The sequence below is a fragment of the Centroberyx affinis genome, unplaced genomic scaffold, assembly GCF_046629955.1.
Source record: "Centroberyx affinis isolate AG114_WGS23_722 - 3 ecotype Tasmania unplaced genomic scaffold, CSIRO-AGI_Caff_v1 ptg002313l_1, whole genome shotgun sequence".
Taxonomy (NCBI): Eukaryota; Metazoa; Chordata; class Actinopteri; order Beryciformes; family Berycidae; genus Centroberyx; species Centroberyx affinis.
In genome coordinates, this window is record NW_027280584.1 from 6,216 (window position 1) to 31,407 (window position 25,192).

At 42.5% G+C, this 25,192-nt stretch overlaps 2 protein-coding genes across 2 annotated transcripts; one reads left to right on the forward strand and one right to left on the reverse strand.

Annotated features, from left to right (window-relative positions):
* Positions 1-1,333: 1,333 nt before the first annotated feature.
* Positions 1,334-24,975, reverse strand: aldh1l1 (aldehyde dehydrogenase 1 family, member L1). Its single transcript, XM_071533042.1, has 23 exons — positions 24,945-24,975; positions 23,533-23,678; positions 22,254-22,488; positions 21,927-22,092; positions 21,457-21,558; positions 20,983-21,072; positions 20,255-20,392; positions 7,747-7,872; positions 7,546-7,637; positions 7,189-7,336; positions 6,895-7,014; positions 6,672-6,799; positions 5,967-6,117; positions 5,653-5,723; positions 5,173-5,278; positions 4,970-5,057; positions 4,612-4,705; positions 4,244-4,343; positions 4,042-4,140; positions 3,650-3,815; positions 2,885-2,990; positions 2,521-2,720; positions 1,334-1,874 (listed from the first exon to the last, which is right to left on the reverse strand). The coding sequence occupies exons 2-23, from the start codon at positions 23,657-23,659 to the stop codon at positions 1,819-1,821; spliced, it is 2,709 nt and encodes a 902-aa protein (XP_071389143.1). The 5' UTR covers positions 23,660-23,678; positions 24,945-24,975; the 3' UTR covers positions 1,334-1,818.
* Positions 15,143-16,565, forward strand: LOC139655601 (gastrula zinc finger protein XlCGF67.1-like). The gene is made up of 2 exons (XM_071533041.1): positions 15,143-15,158; positions 15,787-16,565. Exons 1-2 carry the CDS (start codon positions 15,143-15,145, stop codon positions 16,563-16,565), a joined length of 795 nt encoding a protein of 264 aa, XP_071389142.1.
* Positions 24,976-25,192: the final 217 nt, after the last annotated feature.

The following is a 25,192-nucleotide window of genomic DNA, read 5'->3' on the forward strand; positions in this document are numbered from 1 at the left end:
GACCGACATTAACACTCGCATCAATTACCCCGTTTGCTCCAAAAGGGATTTGGGAAGTAATGTCTCTTGGTTAAAGGTGCTGCTAGGTGAAGCATTTTAACATCAATAAATCATCACCACACTACGTTTGAGACAGTATAATTACCGTAATCAAACAAGAGTAAAGCAAAAGGGAAAAAAAACAACTCTGACCAAAGACTAGGACAAGAAGCAACATCCTCTTTGTGACAGGAAGCAACGGGGTTCATAGCACTAACAATACCACTGGTGTGAGATAGAGGCTACCAGTCGTCTCCACCATGGTCTCATTGTTTACGGTAATTATATCAAGGTATCACAGTTAATTTGATATATTGATGTTTAAACGTGCCATATGACATGTATGTGTACAGTGCGTCACTTTTCAAAGTGTAATGGTCTTTTGTAAAGCTGTGTATATATAACATACATACATAGCTATTGAACATGTTTTTGTAATTGAGTTTGTCTTACTGATATTTGATCGATATGTTGCTCACTTAGCTTCATTTTTGCCCATTCAACTAAGAAATGACAAATTGTCTCAATTGATTTCATCTGTTTCCCCACTCATTTTGGTCAGAATATATTTGTCACAGGCGAGGCACATCTCTTTGGCTCAGTTCAATATGTAAGTACAGTATAGCACAACCATAGAAATATGTAGTACATTTATAAACCACAAACATTTAAGTTTGCATTTGCATTACTTATTTGAAGGGGCAAGAATAATAAGGAATATGCTTCATTGTGTCTAATAAATTGATTCAAGCAGAAGAAATGTAGTTTACATACATAGTTTTTATAAACAAATCTGCATCCAATGCTGTTCTGCAGTCCGTGGCAAGTCTGTCAGTGTAAAACATTTTGTTGTAGGATGACCAGTGTCATTAACTAAAGCATAAATACCTCAACTCTGTCACATACAGTAGATGTAATTCCAGATCTGTAGCAGTTGTCAAAGCTGGATGCAATACCTGGAAATGCCAGCTTTTCACCTAAAATGTAGCTTTTGATATTCACAGCAAAAAGCTTTTTTGTGGGAGACTGAGACTGAATGTTCACCAATACAGAAATCATATAGGGATGACTGATATTTATGGCAAGTAGTAAGAAACATAGTGTAAAGTTTTTGTTTTTGGATGTGGCAGGAACCATGGCTTCAGCTGCTAAACCTGTGCATTTTATTCACTCAAAGTCAAACACAATGAATGAGTTTGACACCCATTTATTGACAGGTTTTTCAATTTTTATTTTTTTGACATTTCCAAATATGTGTTGGGGAACAAAAAATGGAAAAAAACAAAATCTCTTATAAATGATTGCTGACCTAATGTAAGCCATATTAGATAATTAATACAATTTGTTAATTGTAAAACAGTGTTAGAAGTCAGTGTCTGGCTATCTAGAAACATCATCCATGTGCAAAGTTCAGGACAATACTTACACTAATTACATTGTGGCTCAAAAGTGTAAGATTGATAGGATTGTACATACAAACTTAATTTGTTAATGTGATTTACAAGCATGTCAAGGCACATATTACTCTTAGTAGTCACAAGTAGGGAGAGGGGAACAATTCTACTGACGTGGGGAACAACTCGACTGATGTGAAAAGTACAAAAATGTATAAAATTTGAGAATACAAGCTCTTTGTTAAGATGTTATCACCATCCATATGAACCTGCACATCCCTCTCCATGACTCGACTTCCGTACATAATACACATCACCGCATTCGCCTTCAGGTTATCTGATGTTGTGCTCGATGGCTCTCTGCTTTATTCTCCAGGTATCCGACTTAGTACTCGATGGTTACTGCCTTCGTCTTCAGGTATTCGTTGAGTGCCTCTTGTCCTGTTGGAGGAAGTGACAGAGATCGACTGTAAGTACAGATATCAAACACCACATGTATGTTATAGCGCGTCATTGTCAAATGATGCCACCAGAAGGCATCCTACCAACTTCACTTTTAATCTTCACACAAGGAACCACAGGCATTTGAGATTTAAACAGATGGGGAAAATGTTGATAAACACAAACAAAGCTGAAAAAACACCAGTCTCTAATGGGAGTCAACTGACCTAAATCTGCTGTGCAGTGTGTGCAGTGTGCACAGAGCCCTGAATGAACCAAGGTCTATAATTGTTTAACAGAAAAACTGATTGCAGAGTCTGATCTGAAGGTTTCAGACAAATTTAAGACCTTGTATTGGTACCTGGAACTGGATTCAAGACCATAGTTAATGAAAGAAAAAAGCGCCACCTAGAAACTCCAAGGCAGAAGACGTCTCAGTACTGCACACACTGTTTGATTGACAGGTGATCTCTGGGAAGTGCAGTGCAGAAACACCACAGCAATGAGCGCTGAGCACTAAGGATGAAGACTAAATAAAAAACAATCTCTCAAATTACCACTAAAGTCCTTCAGATTGGATCATTTTAGACTTTTCAGACTTATCAAGGACCCATGGATACCCTGTAATTGCAATAGTTTTGCTCACCCAGGTCTTTGCCGAAGCCAGACTGCTTGAAGCCTCCGAAAGGCGCGGCCACGTCGGTCTTGTTGTAGGTGTTGACGAAGACCGTGCCGGCGTTGAGCCTTTCGCTGACGTACAGCGCTTTGCCGATGTCCCGCGTGAAGACGCCCGACGCCAGGCCGTACTCCGTGGCGTTGGCCCTTCTCAGGACATCGTCCACCTCGCTGAGGCGGAGGAGAGGGTGGAGGGTGAAAGGAAAGGAAGAGGAGAAAGGAGAATGAAAGGATGTCACCTGATCGTAATTGAGGCTACTGTAAGGACCCGGGGAAGAAAAAAAAGATGAATCACAAATCAATTTAAGGCGTGAATTAGCCGGTCGACTACTCACCCGCTCTTGAACTTGGAGATGATCATGACGGGGCCGAATGACTCCTCTATGGCGATGTACATGTGGTCTTGTACATCGGTGAACAGCGTAGGCTCAAAGAAGAAACCTGGAAACAATCAATAAATAAGTAACACAACAAGGCAGCACATAATAAGCCTACATGAGAAACCAGTATTCGACCAATATGGGTTTTTCAAGACCGATACTGATATTTTGGGTTGAAGCTGCAGATAGCCAATATTTTGTGCTGATATTCAATATCGTACAATTTGACTATTTTCATGGCAAAACATTCTAAAACATTGCAAGTATTCAGTGTTTCCCCCAGAATTGTGTTCTTGTCAGGGTGGAAAAGCCTCTGAAACAGCATTTAAACCATCATGGGACACTAAAACTCTCCACTGAAACCCAGGATAATAAATAATAATCATCATCATCATCATCTTCATGCATACTTGTGTGGAATCCACTCAAAATGTCACATTAGCATCAGTTCAGGTTAAGTTCAGTTAAGGTCTTCCCACAGACAGCCAGTGTAGTATCGATCGATTGCACAATAAATATGTAATCAATTAAACTTTATCATATCCATCATATCAGAGGTGGGCCGCACTGACTGGATAAGATCTGGCTTTCAGTCTGTCAGCCTACCTGTAGACTTGCTAGATTCTAGTCCCTGTTCCTTCATTAGAAGATTAGAAATGTAGTCTTTCAGTGTGCCTGAAAGAGTCTAATGGAGCTCATATGAAGTTAACATTGCCTTACCTGGACGCTCTACCTGCTTGCCGCCACAAACCAGGGTGGCGCCCTCCTTGACGCCGGTCTGACAATACTCCACCAGTTTGTCCAGATGAGCTTTGTGGTTCTGAGGGCCGTGGTCCGTGGAGCGGTCCAGTGGATCGCCGATCCTCATCTTCTTGATCTCCTCAACCTTTGAGTAAAGACATAGAAACGGTGACAAGGTGGAAAACAGCAGAGTAACACAAACCCCAGTTTCAGTTTTTTTTCCTGGATCCTTTTTATATAGATGTGACTGATACTAAATTTAAAATAGCACAAACTGAATGTGCCCCTGTTGTACTGGCTGGGGGGTAGAACAGGGACACTTTCAGCTGCAGTGTGAGCGTAGCCTCGGAGATACAAAGAGACACACACACCACTCTCTTCACAAACTGGTCATGAATGGTCTCTTCCACAAATAGTCTGCCGGCCGCAATGCAGTTCTCTCCCTTGTTGAAGAACACTGAGCTCATGCCCTGCAACACACACACACACACAATTGCAATCATTTATAGCACTGTAACACCTTAAATGTGTGAAAACAGACAAAACAAAAATTGCTTTCTTGAATGAACTTACCATGCGTACTGCCTTGTCCATGTCACAGTCGCTGAAGATGATGAGAGGGGATTTTCCGCCGAGCTCCAGAGAAACCTTCTTCACATTACTGACCGCACAGCTTCGGATGGAGGATAACACAGACACACAGACCAATACACACACATTAGAACGAGAGACATGTAGATATAGGGCAGACTTACAGTACATGTAGACAGTTATATGTAGTGATGTCCAGTCCTGTTCATTCCAACCAAACACTGCAGCAGATCAGTTCCTACTCTCTGGATGAAGGTGTGTTAGGCAGTGAAATGAGCTGCTGTAGTGCTTAGATGGAATGCAGACTGGACACCACATGGGGTCAGATGTGAATGCACCTGACCTCTCACCTCTTCATGATGTGCTTGCCGATCTCGGTGGAGCCGGTGAAGCCCAGCTTACGGACGTCCAGGTGGTCAGACAGACGCTGGCCCACCAGAGCGCCTGGAAGAGAATTATCGGTTCCATGACAATGCCAGTGACTCGATTAGTCAGAATCAGTATGAAGAAGGACTAAAAGGTACAATAAGTGAGATTTGTCTGTCCCATAGCACAAAATGAGCATAATATGTTCCCAGATGTTTGGAACAAAAATGGCCCGCCCATTGGGGAAAAGTTCAAGACTTATCGATGTAAGGTTTGTAAGTACTTATCATTCGCCATTGTCGTACCAGGCCAAAATGTGTGTGTGTGTGTGTGTGTGTGTACCTGATCCGGGGAGAATATTGATCACGCCCTTGGGGATTCCTGCCCTGGCCGCTAACTCGGCAAACTTCACAGCCGTCAGTGGCGTCACCTGGAAACACACATTTGAAAAAAAAACGGGACTCGTCTTTCATTCAGTCTCGCAAAAGTCTCCGCCTAGATTTCCTTGATGTCCGGTGAGAGCAGAGCGGCGGGGGAGGGCTGACCTGCGCGGGTTTGAGGACCACCGTGTTTCCCGCTGCCAGGCAGGCGGCCGTCTTCCAGGCCAGCATCATCAGAGGGTAGTTCCAGGGAATCACAATGGCACACACTCTGAGAGGAGGGAGAGGACATCTGTCATTCACTAAACTGCCTTGTCAAAAAACATCAGAGAGACTTTGACGGTTCAAAGCCACGATTTCAAAGTGTCAAGACATCGTGACTGAAGTGTACTGTAGACTTTAGTCGCTCCTCATCAGCTTTTTCACACTTGACACACATGAACTTAGCAGTGATACGTTTGAGTTCATGTTTTACGGCAAACCAAACATTGCAATGTCAACCACAAACAAAAAAATCCAGCAAGTAGTTGTGTCCATGGCGTTTTAAGAGCTGTGGTCACAAAATGTATGAAAGACAAAACACAAAAAGATATTGAAAGGCTCAAAAATTAATCAGAAAAAAAAAAAAATCCCTCCATCCCTCACCCTATTGGCTCCTTCTTGGTGAAGGTGAGGTTACGATTGGGCCTGGCCTGATTAATGGGGATAGTGCAGCCCTGAGAAAGGAGAACATTGTATTATTTACATGCATTTATATGTATTTATTTACATTCTATTGTTTCTTTACTGTACTTTGTGGCCTAATTTCCCCATGGGGATCATTAAAGTTTGTCTTATGATTGACACCACCAGACCATGAAAATTAAAATGGTGAAATTTTGACTCATACTGTATCTTCTCCAGGCCATCTCGGTGATCCATACATGACTTGAACCTTGGCTGAAACGGGGCTTTCTTACTTGGATCTTGTCGCACCAGCCAGCGAAGTAGCGGAAGGTCTGGATGGACATGCCCACGTGGGTCTTGAGGGCCAGAGTGTAAACGGCCCCGGAGTCGATAGATTCGATGGTGGCCAGCTCCTCCTGGTGCTCCTCCATCAGGTCAGCCAGCCTGGGGGGCGGGGGTGAGGCAGGGGGTCGCTTACGTCATTAAACATGCTTGTTAACGGGGCAACAAGTACGATTTTTACTACAAACACAGCACTAAATCACCATAATATATCTGCAGGGGGGTTGATAGGATTGCTGGTCAATACCAATGACTCAATGATTACTTCACCAGGTGCAAAGATTCGTCTTTCAAATACTCACTAGCAGGAGGAAAATACATGTATACTGTAGTCAAAGAGGAAGAGAGAAAAAAGTGACAGTGACTCTTTCATGCTGCTATATGTAGTTTGAAATGTGAAAAAACACCTGATGATACTGCGCTGGTAGTGAATATATAAAGTGTTCTGTCTAAAAGCAGAGCTGGATTCCTGCAATACTGTTTGAAACTAGAAGGTAACTGTCTGCTTGTGGTGCTACTATCCCCCCTTATTTAAAGCGCAAAGAATCCTACAGTTACCATTAATAAGGACTTTCAGGACTGGTTATAAGGTTTGATATGGCTTATTGCAGGTTTAATGCTGCGCTGTGTGGTTTAGCAAGAGAAAGTGGACTGACTTGTAGATGAGTCTGCCTCTGTCTCTTGGGTTCATTTTGCCCCACTCTCCCTCCTCAAACGCCTCCTTAGCGGCCGCCACGGCCTTGTCCACGTCGCTTATCTGGGCCAGGGACACGTCGCAGATGGCCTGGAGGAGAGAAAAACACAAGTTGTGAAAATACAAGGCCAACACAGACCACAGGGCCCCGACTCTCTCTTTCTCTCTCTCTCTCCTGCCCGTACCGTTCCGTCGGTGGGGTTGATGGTCTTGTAGGTCTTTCCTCCCTCGGCGTCGACGAACTCTCCATTGATGAACAGCTGGTGGGGCATCTTAATGGTCATGTTGTTGATGTTCTTCTCCACCTGAGATAAGATTTCCACAGTATATAAAACACAGGAGGCGCAGAGTCGCAGAATGGTGTTACCACGATTTAAAAGACACCAGGACACCAGATCTGACGGAACTATCCCTCATTCTAACTCAGTTATGATGCATCGACCCCGAACCCAAGGAGCTCGAGTAACCGGGTGACGTACGTAGTCGACGACCAGCTCTTCCTCGTCGTCCTCCCCGCGGAGCTTCCTGACACACATCTGGATGAAGTCCTGGAAGGTGGTGTTCATGTAGACGTCCTCGTTCTGCAGCTGGCATCCGCTGGCCCGCAGCTTCACCTCCTCCACCAGCCTGAAGACAGCGAGAGAAGGATGGAGAGAGAGGGGGGGGAGGAGGGGAAGGAGTTGGGTGTGTGGAGGTAAGTATCAGGGAGAAAGGAGAGGAGGATAGAGAGTGGAGGGGATGATTGTTAAAGGTGCTTTGTGTATATTATTGTCAATACTTTTGGATACCGTGATACTTTGGAGGAACATGACCATTTTCTGACTATTTTTCATTACCTGACCACATCCATGGAAGCGGCACCAGACTTGAAGAAATCGGTGGAGTCCTCGATCTGAGCCACATTAGTCAGAATGCTCTGCCACACCGCCTGTGAGGAGACACACCGTGCAAAGTCAGCGCGGGACAGCTGAGGGACCATCGGAATAAGATTCTGCTATTGCCCCTCCATTCTTGGCGGTCAGGGGAGGAGGACCCACCCTCATCTGTCCAGCGAAAGCCTTCTCCTCCTCCGTCAGCTCCACGGCAGCGTTCCCCCCCGAGCGAAAGTACTGTGCTGCGGCAATCATCTTCCCATCCTCAAACTGCAGATTCTTCACCAGCAACTGCAGAGAGAGAGACACGGGGGGGGGGGACAACATCAGTACATTAGGGTGAGTATAGGTCTATCCAAGTTAAATTTAAGTCATTTTAGGATCTTGAGATCTTGGGGTATCCATGTATATCTGCTGCCTTGTTGGCTTTGAAGAGCAGGACATAGAAAGCTTGTACCGATCGTGTAAATACGATTTTGGTGTGCTCATTTAAAACTGGACAGTCATGCAAAGTTTTCTTTAGGGAGAGGCAATTCAAAGTGCCTCATGACAGAGCAAAATTAGAGAAGGGCTAGACATGAAAAATAAATGAGGGAGGCTTTACTTTTCAATTCAAGAGTCAGTGAATCTAGGAAAACATCCAGACAGGCTATGTCAGTCCAACATGTCATTTTAGCCTGCAGAAAATATAGTAAAGAAAGGGAGATTTTATTCCAACACGTTTCAGATTTAGGAGTTTGTGTTTTTTCTTTTAAAATCTGCTTGGTCGAAATGAGAACCATCAAGTAATTAAAAGAGGAATTGTGCCGTTTTTGCAACCTACCGGATTATACCTCGGATATAAAGAGGCTATACAGCGCATTGACCAGTGGAGGGCAGTAATACGCCGTGAAGCGTCTTAACGTCTGCCGTAAGGAAGAAGAAGAAGATAGTAGCACACATCTTGCGACAGCAGCAAAATAATAAAGAGAGAACAGAGTAAACGGTTTGCATAATGGCTACCGCTACACTACAGACATTTAACGTCTTTCTCACGGAAAGATTAACCGCAGCTGCCGTGGACATATTTGGATTTGTGGAAAAGACACTAGTAGAGTACCAGGACGAGGTCTATCGGACGAAGCAGGAGAACCAGAGGCTGCAGAGGCTACTGGATTTGGTTTACAAACCAGAGATAAGGCTGCACAGGGCAGGTCTGTCCCATAGTTTATACTCTTTACCCTTAAATTATACTCTTTGGCCGTTTTGGCCACTGACAAAACCAAATCAAATTGCTATTACAATAACGTGGTGTGTTCAGCCGTTTGTATCAGCTAAAGTTGACGTTAGCAAGCTGTCATCGGCCGAACGCTAACAATATAAAACTTCCGGTCAATTTTCAAAATAAAAGCCTTATTGACGTTGAACGAGTTTCTGAATAACAAAAGTAGCAAAGAGTAATACAATAATTTAACTAGGAAACTGAAGTACAATTAAATAAAATTGATGTTTTTTCCCAGCATGTTCAGCACACCCAAACACCTAATTATCCTCCATAAGTGATACATTATCCGATTTTATTTTTATATTAAAATTGCCTAACCTCTGGTCGCATTCTGGCTAACTTGACATGGATGCCACCCCTCGCATAGCCTGATAACGTTTTTTTTGTATAGAATATTCAACAGTGTGCCACGGAGGGTCGAGAGTCTGCAGGTTTTATTCCATCCAAACACTACAGCAGTTGATTTCACTGATTAATTCCTCCTCTTTGGTTAAAGGCATAGACCGTAAAAAAGGTTGAAGGGGTGCTAATCAGTGAAATCACCTGGTGCAGTCTTTGTTTGGAACTGAATACCCCTGCCCCGGCATAGAGAGGCCATGTCAAACAAAAAATATGTCAATTTAATGTGGCCTTGCTTAAAGGTGAACATACGTTCCTGGTAGAACATAACTTGAATCAACAGGGTCTAATGGTAAATTCGGCATACATATTTGACTCACCAGACTACACTTAAGATCAGTAAATCTCAACATATAAAATTGGTTCACAATACAACATAGATTTGTTTACATTAATAATTTCACTTGTTCAGACGAGTATGCTGTTTTGACCCCATGACTATGTTGAATATATTTATTTTTAATGTTTACAAGGCTGCAGTGTTTACATCCGGATCTCAGTGCAGCTGGAGGGGAGGTCCCGCCCCCTTCATTTGATTGACTGCTTAAAAGCCAAGTTATACTTCCGCATCAAAGTTCCACTGTCTACAGTGGTGAGGGTTTGTAGTTCTGCACTGTTGATTCTGCGCATAGACCACCGAAATGTGTGTGCGTGCATCTCGGGGGCAGAAAGGCTACCGGTAGCCACTCAGTTCACGTTAGTTAGTTAGTTAGTAATCTGAGTTCCCAGAAGAGATAGCAAAGATTTTAGTTTAGTAAGTGGCCATATATTTTAACATCATGCCTTGCATTTGCTAGTTGCAGTTGCACCCTAGACTGGAAAGAATTAAAGCAACCCCCGAAATCAACAGTTACAGTAGGGTCCAGCTGCAGCTGCAGCTGGACCCTACCGAATAGGGGTTAGGCCCCGGAGAAGCCAGGGGCTTCTCCGGGGCCTAACCCCTATTCGGGTCTGCAGCTGGGTGCTGTTGAAGTAGCAATCCAGCTAACTCAGTTAACTAGCTTCATAGTAAACCCCCTGGTTGACACTTACCCGGCCATACATGTACAATTTGTTGTCAGGATGTTGCCTTTTTCAGTACGTACACCCATGCATCACAGGGCTTTGCCTTCACACTTTGATGCTGGCTGGGTAAGACCTCATGCTCTGAACACACAAAACTCACCAGAGATGTAATGTCTAATTTGTTGCACATGCCCACATACTACGTAATTTACAGCATCAAGAGATTTGTATGCTCGGAGGCTGTCTTTTTTATACGCTAGGCTTTTCAATCAGATACATATATGTCTGGCCATTGGATGGGTGGCCACTTGGCCATGTCTACAAGCCATTCATCAACTGATTGAATAAGGGTCCGGCAGTCACTCACCAGTACTTAAAACAAGTTTTCTATATAATCTGTGCGATCAGAGTCTGACAAACTAGCCAGGTATGCCATTGTTGTCCGTTTGTTTGTTGTTATCATCGTGTTCTATGTGGAGATTTCTGTGAGATGTAATGATATAAACAAATTGCCACATATGTGGGCCAGCAGTGTTGTTGTTTTCACCTCTTTTCAAAAGCTTGTTGTCATGTTCGGACCGAGCAGTAGCTTTTTCTTTTTTAAAAAACTAGCTGATCTCCTCCCTCGCTCCCTTCTCTCCCCCTCCCATCCCTGAAAAAAACTGTCGTAATGGCGGAATCGATGAAGTGAGTAAACTTTTTCAACTAGTAAACTTGCTACCTGCCTCTTCATTTGTCACATGTAACCTTCAGCGGGAGAAAAATCTGGCAAAGCGAGACTGGTAACCGGCGACATTTCTCCGTAGGTATGTTTATTTTAGCCATTAGCCTTTATGCACGGTTTGTCCTAAGGGGCTTGCTGTGTGTGTTTGCGGATTCTGTCACCCTCTAGTGGTTGGGAAATCGCTTAGTGTAGCTTTAGCATGGAAGCAGTAGCGGTAGTTATTACTAATACGGCAGTAGTTTTTACATTCTCTGAAACCTATGTTCTGGGATAATTGCCACAAATTCAGTGACACCTGGTAGTTTTTACAATTTGGAGATGAGGTGTCCTACAAATAAATATATGCGAACCACCTCAGCTAGTTTTTCTTTGATCTGCTCCATTGTCTTCACTATTGGCGGATGTTAACTGGATACAGGTAGGAGGAAATACGAAGTGGGCCTTCAGAAGAATGCTACGTCCATATCAGTACAAAATGCATCCTCTAACTTCACTTTTCTCCACCGTCCCAAAGCTTCTCCAGTATTACTACGGTGCCTCCTTTTATCCAAGCCCCATTGGGACTGGCACTACGCTGGGTGGGTGCCAGTCCTGAGTTGTTCCATTAAAAAAACCTGTGTTTTGAAAATTTTCTGGCACTTTGACAATGTGCAGGCAAGGTTTCCAGACCGAATTTTGCCAATCTGACAAGCTTTCTGGGGTCCTTGAACCCTTTTCTGTTACACAAGTAAATCATATTGTTTGAAAGTATTTGCAATATTCGCAATGTGGGTGTGTGGGTGCCAGTCCCAACGGGGCTACTAAGTCCTTCCATTAAAAAACCTGTGTTTTTAAATTTTTCCGACACTTTTTCTGACCACTCTTCTTCTAGGCCTCTTCCCTGTGAGCTGGAAAACATTAGCCCCATTGGGAGCTCACATTATGGGAGCACACACGACTATATATGTTCCTGTAGAAGCCATCAGTGAAGCTCATTTCAGCTTTGTTGTAAGAAAGTTTTGCTCCTAGTGAAATACTACGCTATCCATAAGCTTTAGTGAGATCCCACCAATAGGGAGCCAAAGTCGACGTCATCCCCGACCGGCTCTGGTTCACTCGTGTCTGTTCCAGTACATTGCATTATTTATGTACATTATTTTCACTACCAAACCAACTCTGCTTGTGCAATTGACATTTCATCAAATTGTGAAATCTCTTGCAGCGGTGAGAGTTTTACTGCCGCTTTAATGGGAATACTGAGGTTTTATGCTGCGGCCCATTCAGAGTCGGAAGTCTGAAATTCCCAGCTGGTAGGTTGTAATTCCAACCTCTGTGCATTCCAGTAGTCCAGCTCAGAAAAACCAGGGAAGAAAGATTTTCTTTGCCCAATGCGAAATACTGTTCCCCGTGCAACAGCTAATGTTATATCAATAACTTTTGGCAACGTTAGCTAGCTAGTTAGCATTAAATGTTAGCAACTGTCAGTGCAACTTCACATTTCAAATGTATTTATTTAACTATTAACCACACAGGTGTTTTGATAGATTTAATGTCATGTGATGCTGAAAATCAAATTTAAATGTATTTTGAAAATTATAAACATATTAAAAGTTATGGTGAGTAGCGTTTAAAGTGTCTGCCACCTTGTTGATATGACATCAGATAATGGACCCTTTTGTGTTGTTATTAGTTACACCTGTGTTTACCTGCTATGACACATCAAAATGGCTGCTGTGAAAAGGGTCTATTGCATCTCAGAAACCTCAGGGTTGAGAAATCTTGCCAGAGTTTCGTACTTGAATTCTGACATGAAGGGAACGCAGTGCAAGAACATGTTAAACACTGCAAACCCAGAGTCAGCTTCACTTTCCCATTTTGTTCACTTCAGAACATCTTCACTTTCTACAGCTGGATGGCATTTACAAACTTAAGTCTTGTCTTTTCTGGCTTTCTGAGAGTTTGTTCATGTTCGCAAATAAAGACTGAACTGTTCTAGACCATAGGAATAACACATTTGCTTGAAAAAAGTTTGTTTACAAAATGCAAGTCGCAGTTTAACACTGCAAAAAAAAATGACAGAGGCTATTAGGCTATTAAGTTATTTAAAGGGTTTATTTGTGGAAATTTCTATGCATATCAGTTCACATTCGGCTCAATGTCAGGTGTGGAGTACTCAGAACAACAAATTGTTTTGGAAAGTTTCCATCGACCTAACACTATTTCTATTGAATCTGGTTTTACTGTCTTGCCATTTACCATCATTCAAGTAAATGTGTTTGAAGTATTGAATGAAGTATTTATCATCCCAGAAACACCACCATGTAAGCCAATAGTGCCTTACATTTCACATTGTGCTAACAATGCCTATGTCACCTCCAGCTGTGAATAGTATGAGGTGTTAGCTAACATTGCACATCTGCACCTCCTGCATACATTTCTGTAAATTAATTACCTCCATTTGTAAATCTGATTGTGATAATGTGAATAGCTTATTAAGCATATGTGCACTAATAATGTGAATAGCTAGTGATGCACACTTGCACATTTGACTTGCTCACTCGCACTATTTGTTGTACTTAATGTTTGCTGTAATCATTATGCTGTAAATATGTTTTTATTAAATTCAGTACTCACCATTTGTCTTATTGTTATCTACAGTATATGCCATTATCTGCTGCTGTGACGACCAGACTCCCCCCATGGGGATCATTCACATTTCATCAAATCTAGTTCATGTATGATCAGAGAATTGTAATTGTAGCTGGCAACAATAATAACACATTTTCCTATCCATTGTTACAGACTCAGGGCAGACCGCTCTCCCTACATCTTCAAAGGTGATTTCCATTCATGTGCAGCCAAGTAAGCAGGAATGGATTCCCAGTGTGGGCCAGGAGGAGCCGGGGCTCTTGCCCATTAAAGAGGAAAAGGTTGACCTCTGGACCAGGCCTGTGGAGGAGGGTTCAAGTCCAGAGTGTAGCAATGAGAGAGACAACTTAACAGAAGTCATCACAACAGGACGACATGCAGAAAACAAGACACCATCAGAACGGGATGACGACCCAGTCCCATCCTCTGTGGAAGTTCCAAATTGTGAAAAGAAGAAAAACATTTATGGTTGTGCTATTTGCAGTGAGCAATTTCTGGAAAAAGCGGACTTATCATGCCACCTTAAAGCTCATTCAAGGAATAAATCTGTCAGCTGCCATATCTGTGGTAAAACGACAAAGTCCAAGAATTATATGAAACGCCACATGAAAGCACACTCCGAGGATAAACCGTATGTTTGTCCTATTTGTGGGAATAAATATAAACTGAAAGGCCATATTAAAGAACATATAAGGACTCATACTGGGGAAAGGCCTTACAGCTGCTATATATGTGGGAAACGTTTCAACAGATGTACTACCATGAGTAAACACGCTAGAATAAGACACAAAGAGAATAATCCGTACAAATGCCTGCACTGTAGCCAGCGCTTTCCTCTGCTAGTTTCGTTCAAACAGCACATGAAGAGCACCCATGGCATCACCATGTCCATATGAATGCTGTTGCTGTAACACTGATGATGCCGACCACTGATGTTAAAGCTCAGCAATAACACTGAGTCAGCAGCTTGTCTGTCTTTTGATCAGCAGACCTCACTTGTCTAGATACTGTACTTAATCAAAATGTGCTAACTAGTAGGGGTGATTGCTTCTTTGTTGGTCCATCTTTTTTGATTGCATGGTTATTTACTGCAGTTGCATTTCCAGGCTCGTCACATGGTTCTGCAAAGTGGCATTCATGTTAGTGATATCATTGGAATGGTTAATGGAAGTTAATTTGGAACTACTTGAAACTGATGCAAAGTCACTAATCTCCATCTGCTACAATCCTGACATGTAAAATGCAGAGAAGAAATACAGAGGAGGACTTCATGTACAAAGTAAACATCAAAATGGCTTTTTGAGTGTTTTTAGATTAGTGTGTAGACTTGCATCTTCAAATAAATCGCATCTCCAGTGCCTTCATTATTGTATGGAATTATTATTTTTTTAACTACTTTATTGTTGGTGACTGTTCTACGCCCTTTAATTCCTGTAAAATACTGCTTAGTAACTGTTTTGAGAAGTGTGACACTAATAAAGTTTGATATATATATACAATTACTTTTGTAATGCTTTCATTTAGTATTTGTGAGCAATGCGATGGCAATGAGTGGTGGTAAAAACTTCATTCTGAAAAGAAAAACAAAGTTACCTGCAGTCCATTACAATTTCCTAAAGTTTGCCAACATAGTTCACTATACAGGACTTAAGATATTTCAAACATGTTTTTAGTCTTACTGATTTTGGCTGGCATTTCCAACTTATGCTTCTAGTATCTTAATAAAAACACAGCGCAATTATTAATTATTGCTTTAACACTGCCTCAATGCCAACTTAGTGGCCTAATGCCTCCAGACCCATGAGTGGTTTTGTATACTGTCCACTGGAAGGTGGTCACATGCAACAAAATTTATGGGCTGGTTGGTCGGACATGGATTAAGCCTAGGACTAGAGTAAGATTTCATTTGAATTGTGATTTCAATTAATCCATGTCTGAGCAACCAGCCCTCTGTGTACAGATGTTCTTACATGCTGCGTGTCACTAATATTTAATTAAACAATAAAAAAAAAAAAAAAAAAATTACTGTTGATGGGTGTGGATTTATAGAAACACTGGCATAGCACAGATTTCTACACTCTTAAAAGTTAAATTACTGACACTGATAATGACACTGAATTTTGCTGTGTACTGTAACTGTCACACACTGATGTCAAGTGTAACATTTCCATTTCCACCTTTGCAGACTCCAAACTGCCACCTGTATCTGCATCAGCGGGCGAGATTCCACCCAAGCCGGAGGACTGGACCCCCAGTGTGGGCCAGGAGGAACCGGGACCCTCGCAGATTAAAATGGAGGACAAGGAGGAACTCTGGACCAACGGAAACGAGGAGCAACCTTCAGCGGAGGATAGTGACGAGGGGGACGCCTTGACCAAAGAACTCATCAAGACAGTACAGCAGTTGGAGCAAAGCGCGGCGGCCGAAAAAAACAGCGAGCCAGAGCTTTCCCCCGCAAAGGATCCGAACTGCTCCGATGCCAAGACCAGCAGCACCACCTTTTATCGCTGCCACATATGCAATTATATATTCACCAAAAAAACGGTGCTGACGTGGCACCTCAAGACACACGAAAGCAAGACGCACGAGAGCAAGGTGAACTTCGACTGTCAGATATGTGGTAAGCATATACCTTGCCAGAGCAATCTGCAGAACCACATGAGAGTCCACACAGGGGAGAGACCCTACAGCTGCAATTTCTGCGGGAAATGTTTCAAACTGAAAGGACACATGACGGAGCACTTAAGGACGCACACGGGGGAGAAGCCGTTCAGCTGCCACATCTGCGACAAATCTTTCAACAGGGGTTCGACCCTGAGGAAACACGTCTTCGTCAAGCACAAAGAGCAGAGGCCGTACAAGTGTGTGGATTGCGACGAGCTATTTACCGAGAGGCTGCTGATGAAAAGGCACATGCGGAAGGTCCACGGCGTCAAGCTGCCCACGGGTCCCATGCCCGTCTAAGAGAACTGGAAAGGAACCTCGTTATTTTGCGATGGCAGGTTGCGTAGGATCAGTGGAAGTGAAAGCTGAGGAGTAGAACTAGAATAAAACTCTATTCTAGTAGGAACTAGAATCAAACTCTTTGATAAGGCGGTGCTGTGAAGAAGCAGACGGTAACGGAAGGACAAATCCACAGAAAGGAGCCGCTGTACTTTTCAAAAAGGTAGAAATCAAATGTGCATTCCATGCAGCAAAATACTTTAGGAGCAGCTGCAGCCTTGAGCATTTTCTAGTACTGCCTTTTGAAATTGTGAAACACACACTGAAGCTCAGACATGCCTGCCTCTTCAGGTTCCAGAAGTATTTTCTCTGTGTTCATAGCCTCTGGTGAATATTTCACTGTGCAACATTGGGACCGCCAGTTCTATTTTAATGTAGTGACCATCATTCTTAGGAGTTCAAACTGTATAGTCAGTATATATGTATATATGTGAGTTCTATTATATTTTCTTGTGCCAAAATTCAGTTATTAACCTGTTGTAAACCAGGTATGTGAACTTGAAAATATAAGACTTGAAAAAACGGTGGAAATGACAGTGGAAATGCATCACTGTAGTATTCTGTGTTTCATGCATCACTCACTGGCATAGCTCCACGATGCAGGAGTATGTACAGAAAACTAAATGTCAAACCACTAAATGTTCAGGGTAGACTAGCCAAGGGCTGTCGTTCAACTGTAAATACTTAGGGCAAGACACTGTGGGAAATAAGGTCCAACCTTAGTAAAGTGCGTCTCCTTAACCTGCATCAACTGAGGAGATTTCCCCTAAGCAACAATCCCCAGTCAGGAGGAACCAGGAAGCCTCGCAGATTAAAGAGGAGGAGATGGAGAAACATCAAGAGCTGTGGGTTGCTTTCCAATTCAGTGACCAAGACCTGCTAACTACCAGTAATTCAGCGGATGATGACAATCGTGAAGATGGTGTAAAAGTTGCACTGTCACAACCAGAGCTGGATTGACCAACCACAGGGCCCCTGGGCACACATGTCCTATTGGGCCCCCCTCCTCTTGATACGCACCTACACACCCTAACTCAAAATACTAGCCTGTTCACAAACAATACAAACGTAAACCTTTTACAGGTTAAAATTAATCTGAAACTCAGTTTTAGCTTTTACAAACTGCCATTCATTCTATCTTGAACTCGCTCATTCAATTTGAGAGTGATAACAAACCAATTGTTGATTGTCCAAACCAAGGCAAACTTTAGTTTTAGGTGGTGGGGCTTCCCTTTGTTTACAATTGGATTGCAGGTTGTGGCTTTAAGAAGGCGAGGTGACAGGTGGTGGGAATGAAGGACCAAAAATTGTGTGTTAAATGTTGAAATTTATTGAAAAGGTTTAACTATGTACCTAGATCCCCTGCCCCACCCCTATATAATTAGCGCTCTGTATCTTACTTGGATGATATTCACTAATTGCACTGCCCATAAACATACAATCAATAGGTGTCAGTTTAATAATTGTGGTTGGGGCCTCCGTAAAGAAATCGTGTTAAGATTAGGGCCCCCAATATCAATAGAGGCTGTGACTTGGGCCCCATAATCATTCTAAACTGTGGCCTATGGTTAGGCCTGAGGCAGGTAAGTGTATGTCAGGGTCTACATAATATCCTTTAAAGATACCATCATTTATTTTAATTTTGTGCCATCTATCATTTACTAAGAGTTGGTGTGACTTTTTGTCAACTGATGGATATGTCACTTAGCAACAAAAGTACTCTTTGGTCTAATGGGTTTGCAAATCAATCATCTGACACACTGTCACACTAGGGGGCAGACTTGGTTGCAGCTGTGGTGATGCAGCTTCTCATGACAAATTATGCCTTGCTGATCGTATGCACATCAGCAGAAGGATAATATCTATTGCACACTTAAAGTTTTATCATTGGTCGTCGTCGGAATTCTTTAAAGCATAATCTGTTAAATGCATCCCTGTTTTATTGGCTGAAAATAGTGGAATATGATTAGTGCTGTTCATATTTGATTTCACTGTACTGTAACTCCACAGGACATCTTGTCTTTCACATCACGGAAGGAGAAACGTCGAAGGTTGAACTATTATGATCAAGTTTTCAAAGCATTTACATGGAGTAAAGCACTTGAGCAAGATCTGATTCAAGCCAGAAAATCCAAAAGCATGTGCAAATGGTACACAGTAAAATGCACTCTCACTTTGCAACCAAAAGTAATAAAGTATGGTTTTATAACATGTATCACATTTGAAGTATTCTAAATGCTATTGCTATCAAAAAATGACTCAGCCCTACGTATGCATCTGATTATCTCATTTTATCAAATCCATACAGTGAGACCCTCTTCTTTTCCTTGAGTTTATGCAATTTCTCTTTGTGTCTGAGCCCATAATACAGTATGTTACATAACACACATAGGATTAGTACTCACCAGTCGGTGCTAACAATGACTATTTAATTATTTTACTGTAGGTTAAATAGTTCTGGGTATATTCCAAAGTGAACAGGGTCATATCATTGATGAAACTGCCAGCCCCATACATACGCATAACGCAGTTGTTTATATTCTATTTTATTAGTTTTATTGTTATTATTAGTCTATTATTTTGACTATAATTGTTTGTACTGTTTTTTACTGCCCATTTTATGTTCCGTGCATGCTTACATTGTAGTTGTGTTTTTGCCCTGCTGAGTCCGATTACTTTTCCTTTTTTACCTTTTTTTTAAACTATTTACATTACTTTTACTATTTTCCCCACAATGATAAATAAAGTTTCTCAATCTCTTACTGCCTCAGTTAACTAATGTAATGGTTCATGATTGAGCAGTAGAACGTAATTCACTAGCTGGTGTGCTGCCATCACAGACCAAACCAGCTGAGTCAGAACTGACTCTCCTGTTAATTCATTACTTTTGACTGGCAGAGGTAACTACAGGCTTCACACTGGTGTCTTCTGATTGGTGGAGCTGAATACGGGAACTTTGGACTTGCATACACAAAATGCCACCCATGTTTGCAGGGACAAGCTACAGTTGAATGGCTGGGAGAAAAAGGTTGTGATGAAACTTCAGACTGCACTCTAGGAATGAACAATAAAGACTATATTGATTTCTTCTGTATATCAGTGAGTGGAAGAAATGCAGCAGAAGAGAGGTGTGATTTATGCTTGCGGTAAGGCTGGGGACACACTATAACATTTGTTTTCAACTGTGTAGTATCGAGGCCCAACAGTATGCAACAGTATTCATTCCAACAGAAGGCTACAGCAGCTGATTTCACTGATTCCTCCTGTCTGGCTGAAGATGTGCTAATCAGAGAAATGAGCTGCTGTAGTCTTGAGTCTTGTCTACATGAGAACCACTAGAAGGCTTTAAAAAAAATCCTACCTGATGTTGAAAGCGCATTGCATCATACACATAACACTTTCCCAGACTGTTTTGTCTCAGTTGTAAATCTGCTCACACTGGACAATTAGGCAGGACGCTGTATGACTCACTTAATAAAACAGATAAAACAGATTATCCCGCTGATAACAGATAATCTTAATAAAGATTCATCTTCGCTGGCCATAGCTCCTGAGCAAGCCTCCAATCAGGATTTCCGCACGATTGTTGGGACGGCAAAATCTGGTGGCCTGATCATCCTCTAGTGTGTCCTCACCCTATGTTGACTTACCGCCTTGCCATCGTTGCCAAAAAGCACCAGGCCCGCCTTGGCGACGATGCCGGGACGGCTGGCTCCGGGGATCTCCAGGGGCTGACCGTTCGCTGCGGTGCCGTTGTCGATAAGAGTGGAGCCATAGAAAGTCACTCTCTACAGGAAAACAACCACATCAAAGAGAAAAACAAGAGAAAATTCAATATCATTCACATATGCCACTGCTCTTGGAACATTCAGTTAACTTTTGTCTTTATGGACGAGACTAATAGAAACAAGGTGACATCAGATGACACTTTCTGGAGATGCTCCATTGACATTTACCAGGAAATTGGTTTTGTGAGCACAGTAACAGTAACCAAGATGTACATTCTCTGTGTCAGAAGTGTTTGCTCTAAAAGCAAATGAAGCTCCATTGGGTGTAAAAGCTCAAATAACAGTCAGTCCATAGCGTCATTGGAGCAGCTCCAGAAAGTACCACTTGAAGATTTTGCAAGATAATACCTTCCATACTTTAGATTCCAGTGATGAAAGAGACTAAGTCATGCTCACAAATATTTACTGGACTCTCTACATCGTAACAATAGCAAATATAAATTCTGTTTTCATGTGTATTTTCTCTTCAAAGCAAGTATTACTGACATTATATTCTCTAGTGGAAACTATCTACTAACCAGTCATTTGAAACAAACAAACCTAGAAGAATCATTTGCTGCAGACAGCCAGTGGGCAGAGTATCTGCTTACCTGTCCATCAACCTCTGCCCAGGCACCAGGCACTTTGTCGTTTCCCCTGATCCAGTTGTGGAGGGCTTCAGCCGACTGGTTCCAGTCAATCTACCAACAGACAGAGCCATGGGAATGTATTAGCAGTCTCTTCAGCTGTAACATGCATACAAAAAATCTTGTTCCTCCGTAATCACCATGATCTATTAATCATAGCCAGTTATGCTAATGAGGTCATAATGACGCCAATTAATGCATTTATTAGCAAATATTTCTATGTCAACATACTTGTCTTCACATAACACATGGGCGGTATTAATAGGAACTCGGTATCTTACTTATTACAGAGTTATAGTAGTTTCAAGAAAATCAGTTTTAGCTCATTAATATGTAAATTTATGCAGCAACATGCTCTCTAGGGGGAACCTGTGGTGTAAGTATGAAGTTTTTAGTCTTCAGAGGGGAGTTCTCTGTCTGGGTGGACTCCTGCGTTACCTTAGAGTTATCTTTCTTCTGGATGCACTCATACGTAGCTCCTTCCTTTGGCTGTGTGATCCTTGGGGCCTTCCCTTGTGCAATCAGCCTCACCGCATCTACCTGGAACCAGAGAGATGGTATTTAAATAGCCCATATGGGGGAAGTGCAACACAGTATCAGCAACACCATGGATTTCCCTTTGTGCTACCTTTATGGACTTTGCTATCAGTGTTTGTTATGTTGGGAAACTCAGGAGGGGACTTGAGTTGAGGCAATTGAAGGTCCGGTGACAGAAGGATCCATAGCATGTTGCACTGATTGTTTTTCACTAGGGTTTTGTAGTTTGTGCCGCATACATATATACAGTATCATCAAGCAAATACGGTGAATTCATGTCAAATATTCTCTAAATGCCCTTCTAGTTCAGCTTGTTGCTACAGACAGAGATTTCTTCCATCCGCATCGCCTTGGCCCATCACCGGACTTACGGTGCCTTTGACTCCCTCTGGGAAGAGAAACCTCTTGTAGATGGTGTTGACAGTGTCGTTGGGTTCCACATCACACTCCCTCTGCAGCAGGATTGGTCCGGTGTCCAGTCCGTCATCGGCCCAGAACACTGTGAACCCGCCCTTTTTGTCACCGTGGATCAAGGTCCTGTATGGTCAGAGCCAATAGGTAAGAGACTAGGCTGATATGATCATGGATACATACCTACCTAACAGGCATGGGTGCATGTTTTGCATCAATCCTTGAACCTAACAGACTGTTCGTCACGCTTTCCCCGGCCTGGCGAACCGCCGCCTGTACAAGCTTACCAGTTAATAGCCGAGGCGCCCCTGTGGCGAGGCAGGAGGGAGGGGTGGTAGATGATGGAGCCGTGCTTGGGGTGGTCAATGACCTCCATGGGGATGAACTGGGAGCAGAAGGGCATGACGTTGAGCTCGGCGCCCGTGGCTTTGTACTGGGCCACCACCTCCGGGATGGCCTGGCCCTTCACACGCCAGCGGGGGAACTTGAAGACGGTCACGCCATCCTTCTCCGCCTCTGTGGCTGTGAAAGACAAAGACCAAACATTCAAAATTATGTGTCAGACAACAATTGGTTTTGGTCACCTGGCTACACAATTATCTTTGCCTTATCCTGGTCTGGTTTCCTTAGTAACAGTGAGTTACATTTAGTTTATGATATTGGCTGTAAAACTTGGACAAAGGAAGAGTCCTGATTATGGACAGATAGGAAGCTAGAAGCTAACAAGTGTATCCCTGCCTTAAGTTAAATAAAAAGTCCCAAAATTAAGTTACTTCATGATTGTCTCCATTCTAAAGTTCTAAAACTTGGATGGAAGGTAGCAGGAGGAATGATACAAAGTTTCAACCAGTGTTAGCAGCTACATACACTTCAGTTATAAACCTGCAATATGCAACCTTTTCCAATAAACAAACATTCATTTTTCATTTCACGCGCAACTTTAAAGTTGAACTGAATTCCTGTCTCAAGATGAAAAGTTGCATATTGTTATAAGTGACATCCAACTACATTTACTTCCAGTTCCTTGTCATTCTGCAATGATTGATACGGATTGAACAGAACTACAGTACAGTATATCCCAAGTTACAAATTTTATTGCTGTACATTGTCGTGATATCAAATGTGAGGATAGGACACAAGTGCACTGCAGCTTGGACACAATCAAACATCCATGACGATGCTACTTTGATAAGAGAAATCTATTGATTTTTTGTGGATTTAGGGGACAGTTGTGATAAGACAGGTGGTGCCACAGGTGGTGTTAAAAGTCCAAATTCCTTTTGGCATTATGAAGAGTATTCTTTTGGCAGTTTACCCCAAAATATGGCCTGTTTTGTCTGTGCACTATAGACCCACCCTGTATTACCAGTAATAATCCACTCAATGGAGACTGTAACCCTGTTCACTGTAAATCCTCATCTGGAAAGTCATTCTTATTCAAAGCCTTTGAGTCTGGACCGTGGGAACTGCACGCTCCCACGTACTTATCATACTTCATCGTAACACCTTGGGAGGAATTCATTAAACATTTTCCCCACACAATGTCTCGGTCGTTGCTGTTCTCACCCAGTGGGTCTGCCTTGCCGTCCTTGTCAGGTATGGTAAAGACTCCTACGATGGTGTGGCCCTCCTTCCTCAGCTCCTTGTAAACCTCCTGGCCAAACAGACTCTGACCGATCACTGCGATCTTCATGTTCGGACCTCACAATGTTCTGGGGGAGCAGCAACACACACCAGGACACTCAGAAAACATATAAAGTATGTGATTGTTCATGGATTACATCCCATATGGGGAAAACAATACATCAGAGTCTATGAACTGCATTTCACATATAGACCGATTTTAGTGTATGTTTAGAGATATTCAAAGAAGAGAGGCTTCTACTGGGTTTCTGTATGTGGAGACATTTGTTGAAGGTGTTGTTTAGGAAAAATGAAAAGAAAAGCGCTCTTTAATGCATGGCTAGTTAAAAAGAACATGTTGAAAATGACTCCACTGTGTTTCAGCCATGCTGCGGCTTTCACCCCAAACTGCATGAAGAACAAGGATGTTCATATTTAGTGATACAGTGTGTTTCACAGTGTACAACAATTGGGCAGGAAATGCATTTGTACCTGATGGCAATCATTCATAATATATTTCCACAAAATATATTTTGGATGTAGGCCTACTTGCAGATACATTGTCAATAGCACACAGGAAGAATGTATTTCTGGTGTCCAAAATGTTATCTACAGGTACAAATAGATTTTTTGGCCTTGAAACACACTATACAAAAACTCTACTATACAAACTATTCTGAAGTATGTGTGAAATGTATTGCTAGTATGTAATCATTTTGCTGATTTGTCACGTTTTGGGTTGCCAGTGTTTTATTGTAATATCCTCATAACTTCATATGGATACACTGAGCAAAAAGAAACCTAACATGATAATCACCAACAACCACTGCACAATCCACTCTATGATGAAAACAACAGAAAAGTGCTCAGTAACGATGACTGCCACTGTCAGTTTATTGACCCTGCGAGGCAGGGGCGGGGCCTGCTGTCCTGCCAACCCGCGGCAGCCAATCACACCCCTCAGCTCACCTCAAGCCTCCGAGGTTGACCAATCAAATCCGCGGAGCATTTGAAGGCATTTTGACAGCCCGTTGAGGGGGCTACGTGCAGACAGCCAGTTCAGTTCATGCAAATCTTACGTGTTATCGTTACAAAGTTTTACCAAACCCTTCCTCACCATGCACACAGTAACAAATTACACCTTAAACTTATTTACGCGAGTAAGACGAAGTCCTGCTGTATCTGTAATCTCTCAGAAAATCAATTACAGCTAAAACAAACAATCTGACAACAAAATTACAGTGCGGGGAAACCAATTCAACTCAGATTATAAGCAGACTGCACTAAGAAGATCATTATGCATTGGGCAAAGAATCACAATATGGAAAGAAATGCATAAAAACACTCCACTTTACCACAGTCAGTGCAGACCCAGGTCCTCCCTACTTGCTGGAAAAGAGCGATCGGGTGGTTACCGTTGCTCTTTATTTCCAGCCCACAGCCAGGCAGAGCCACGCGCATGCAGGCAGCCTAATTACATAACGCGGAAATGGAGTGATTGGATAGGACGGCGCATAAGGTTCAAGGGGAGGGCCATTGACACAAAGGCTCACCTATGGTATCCTCTAATGAAAAAAGTACTACATATTTTCTATAATATTCC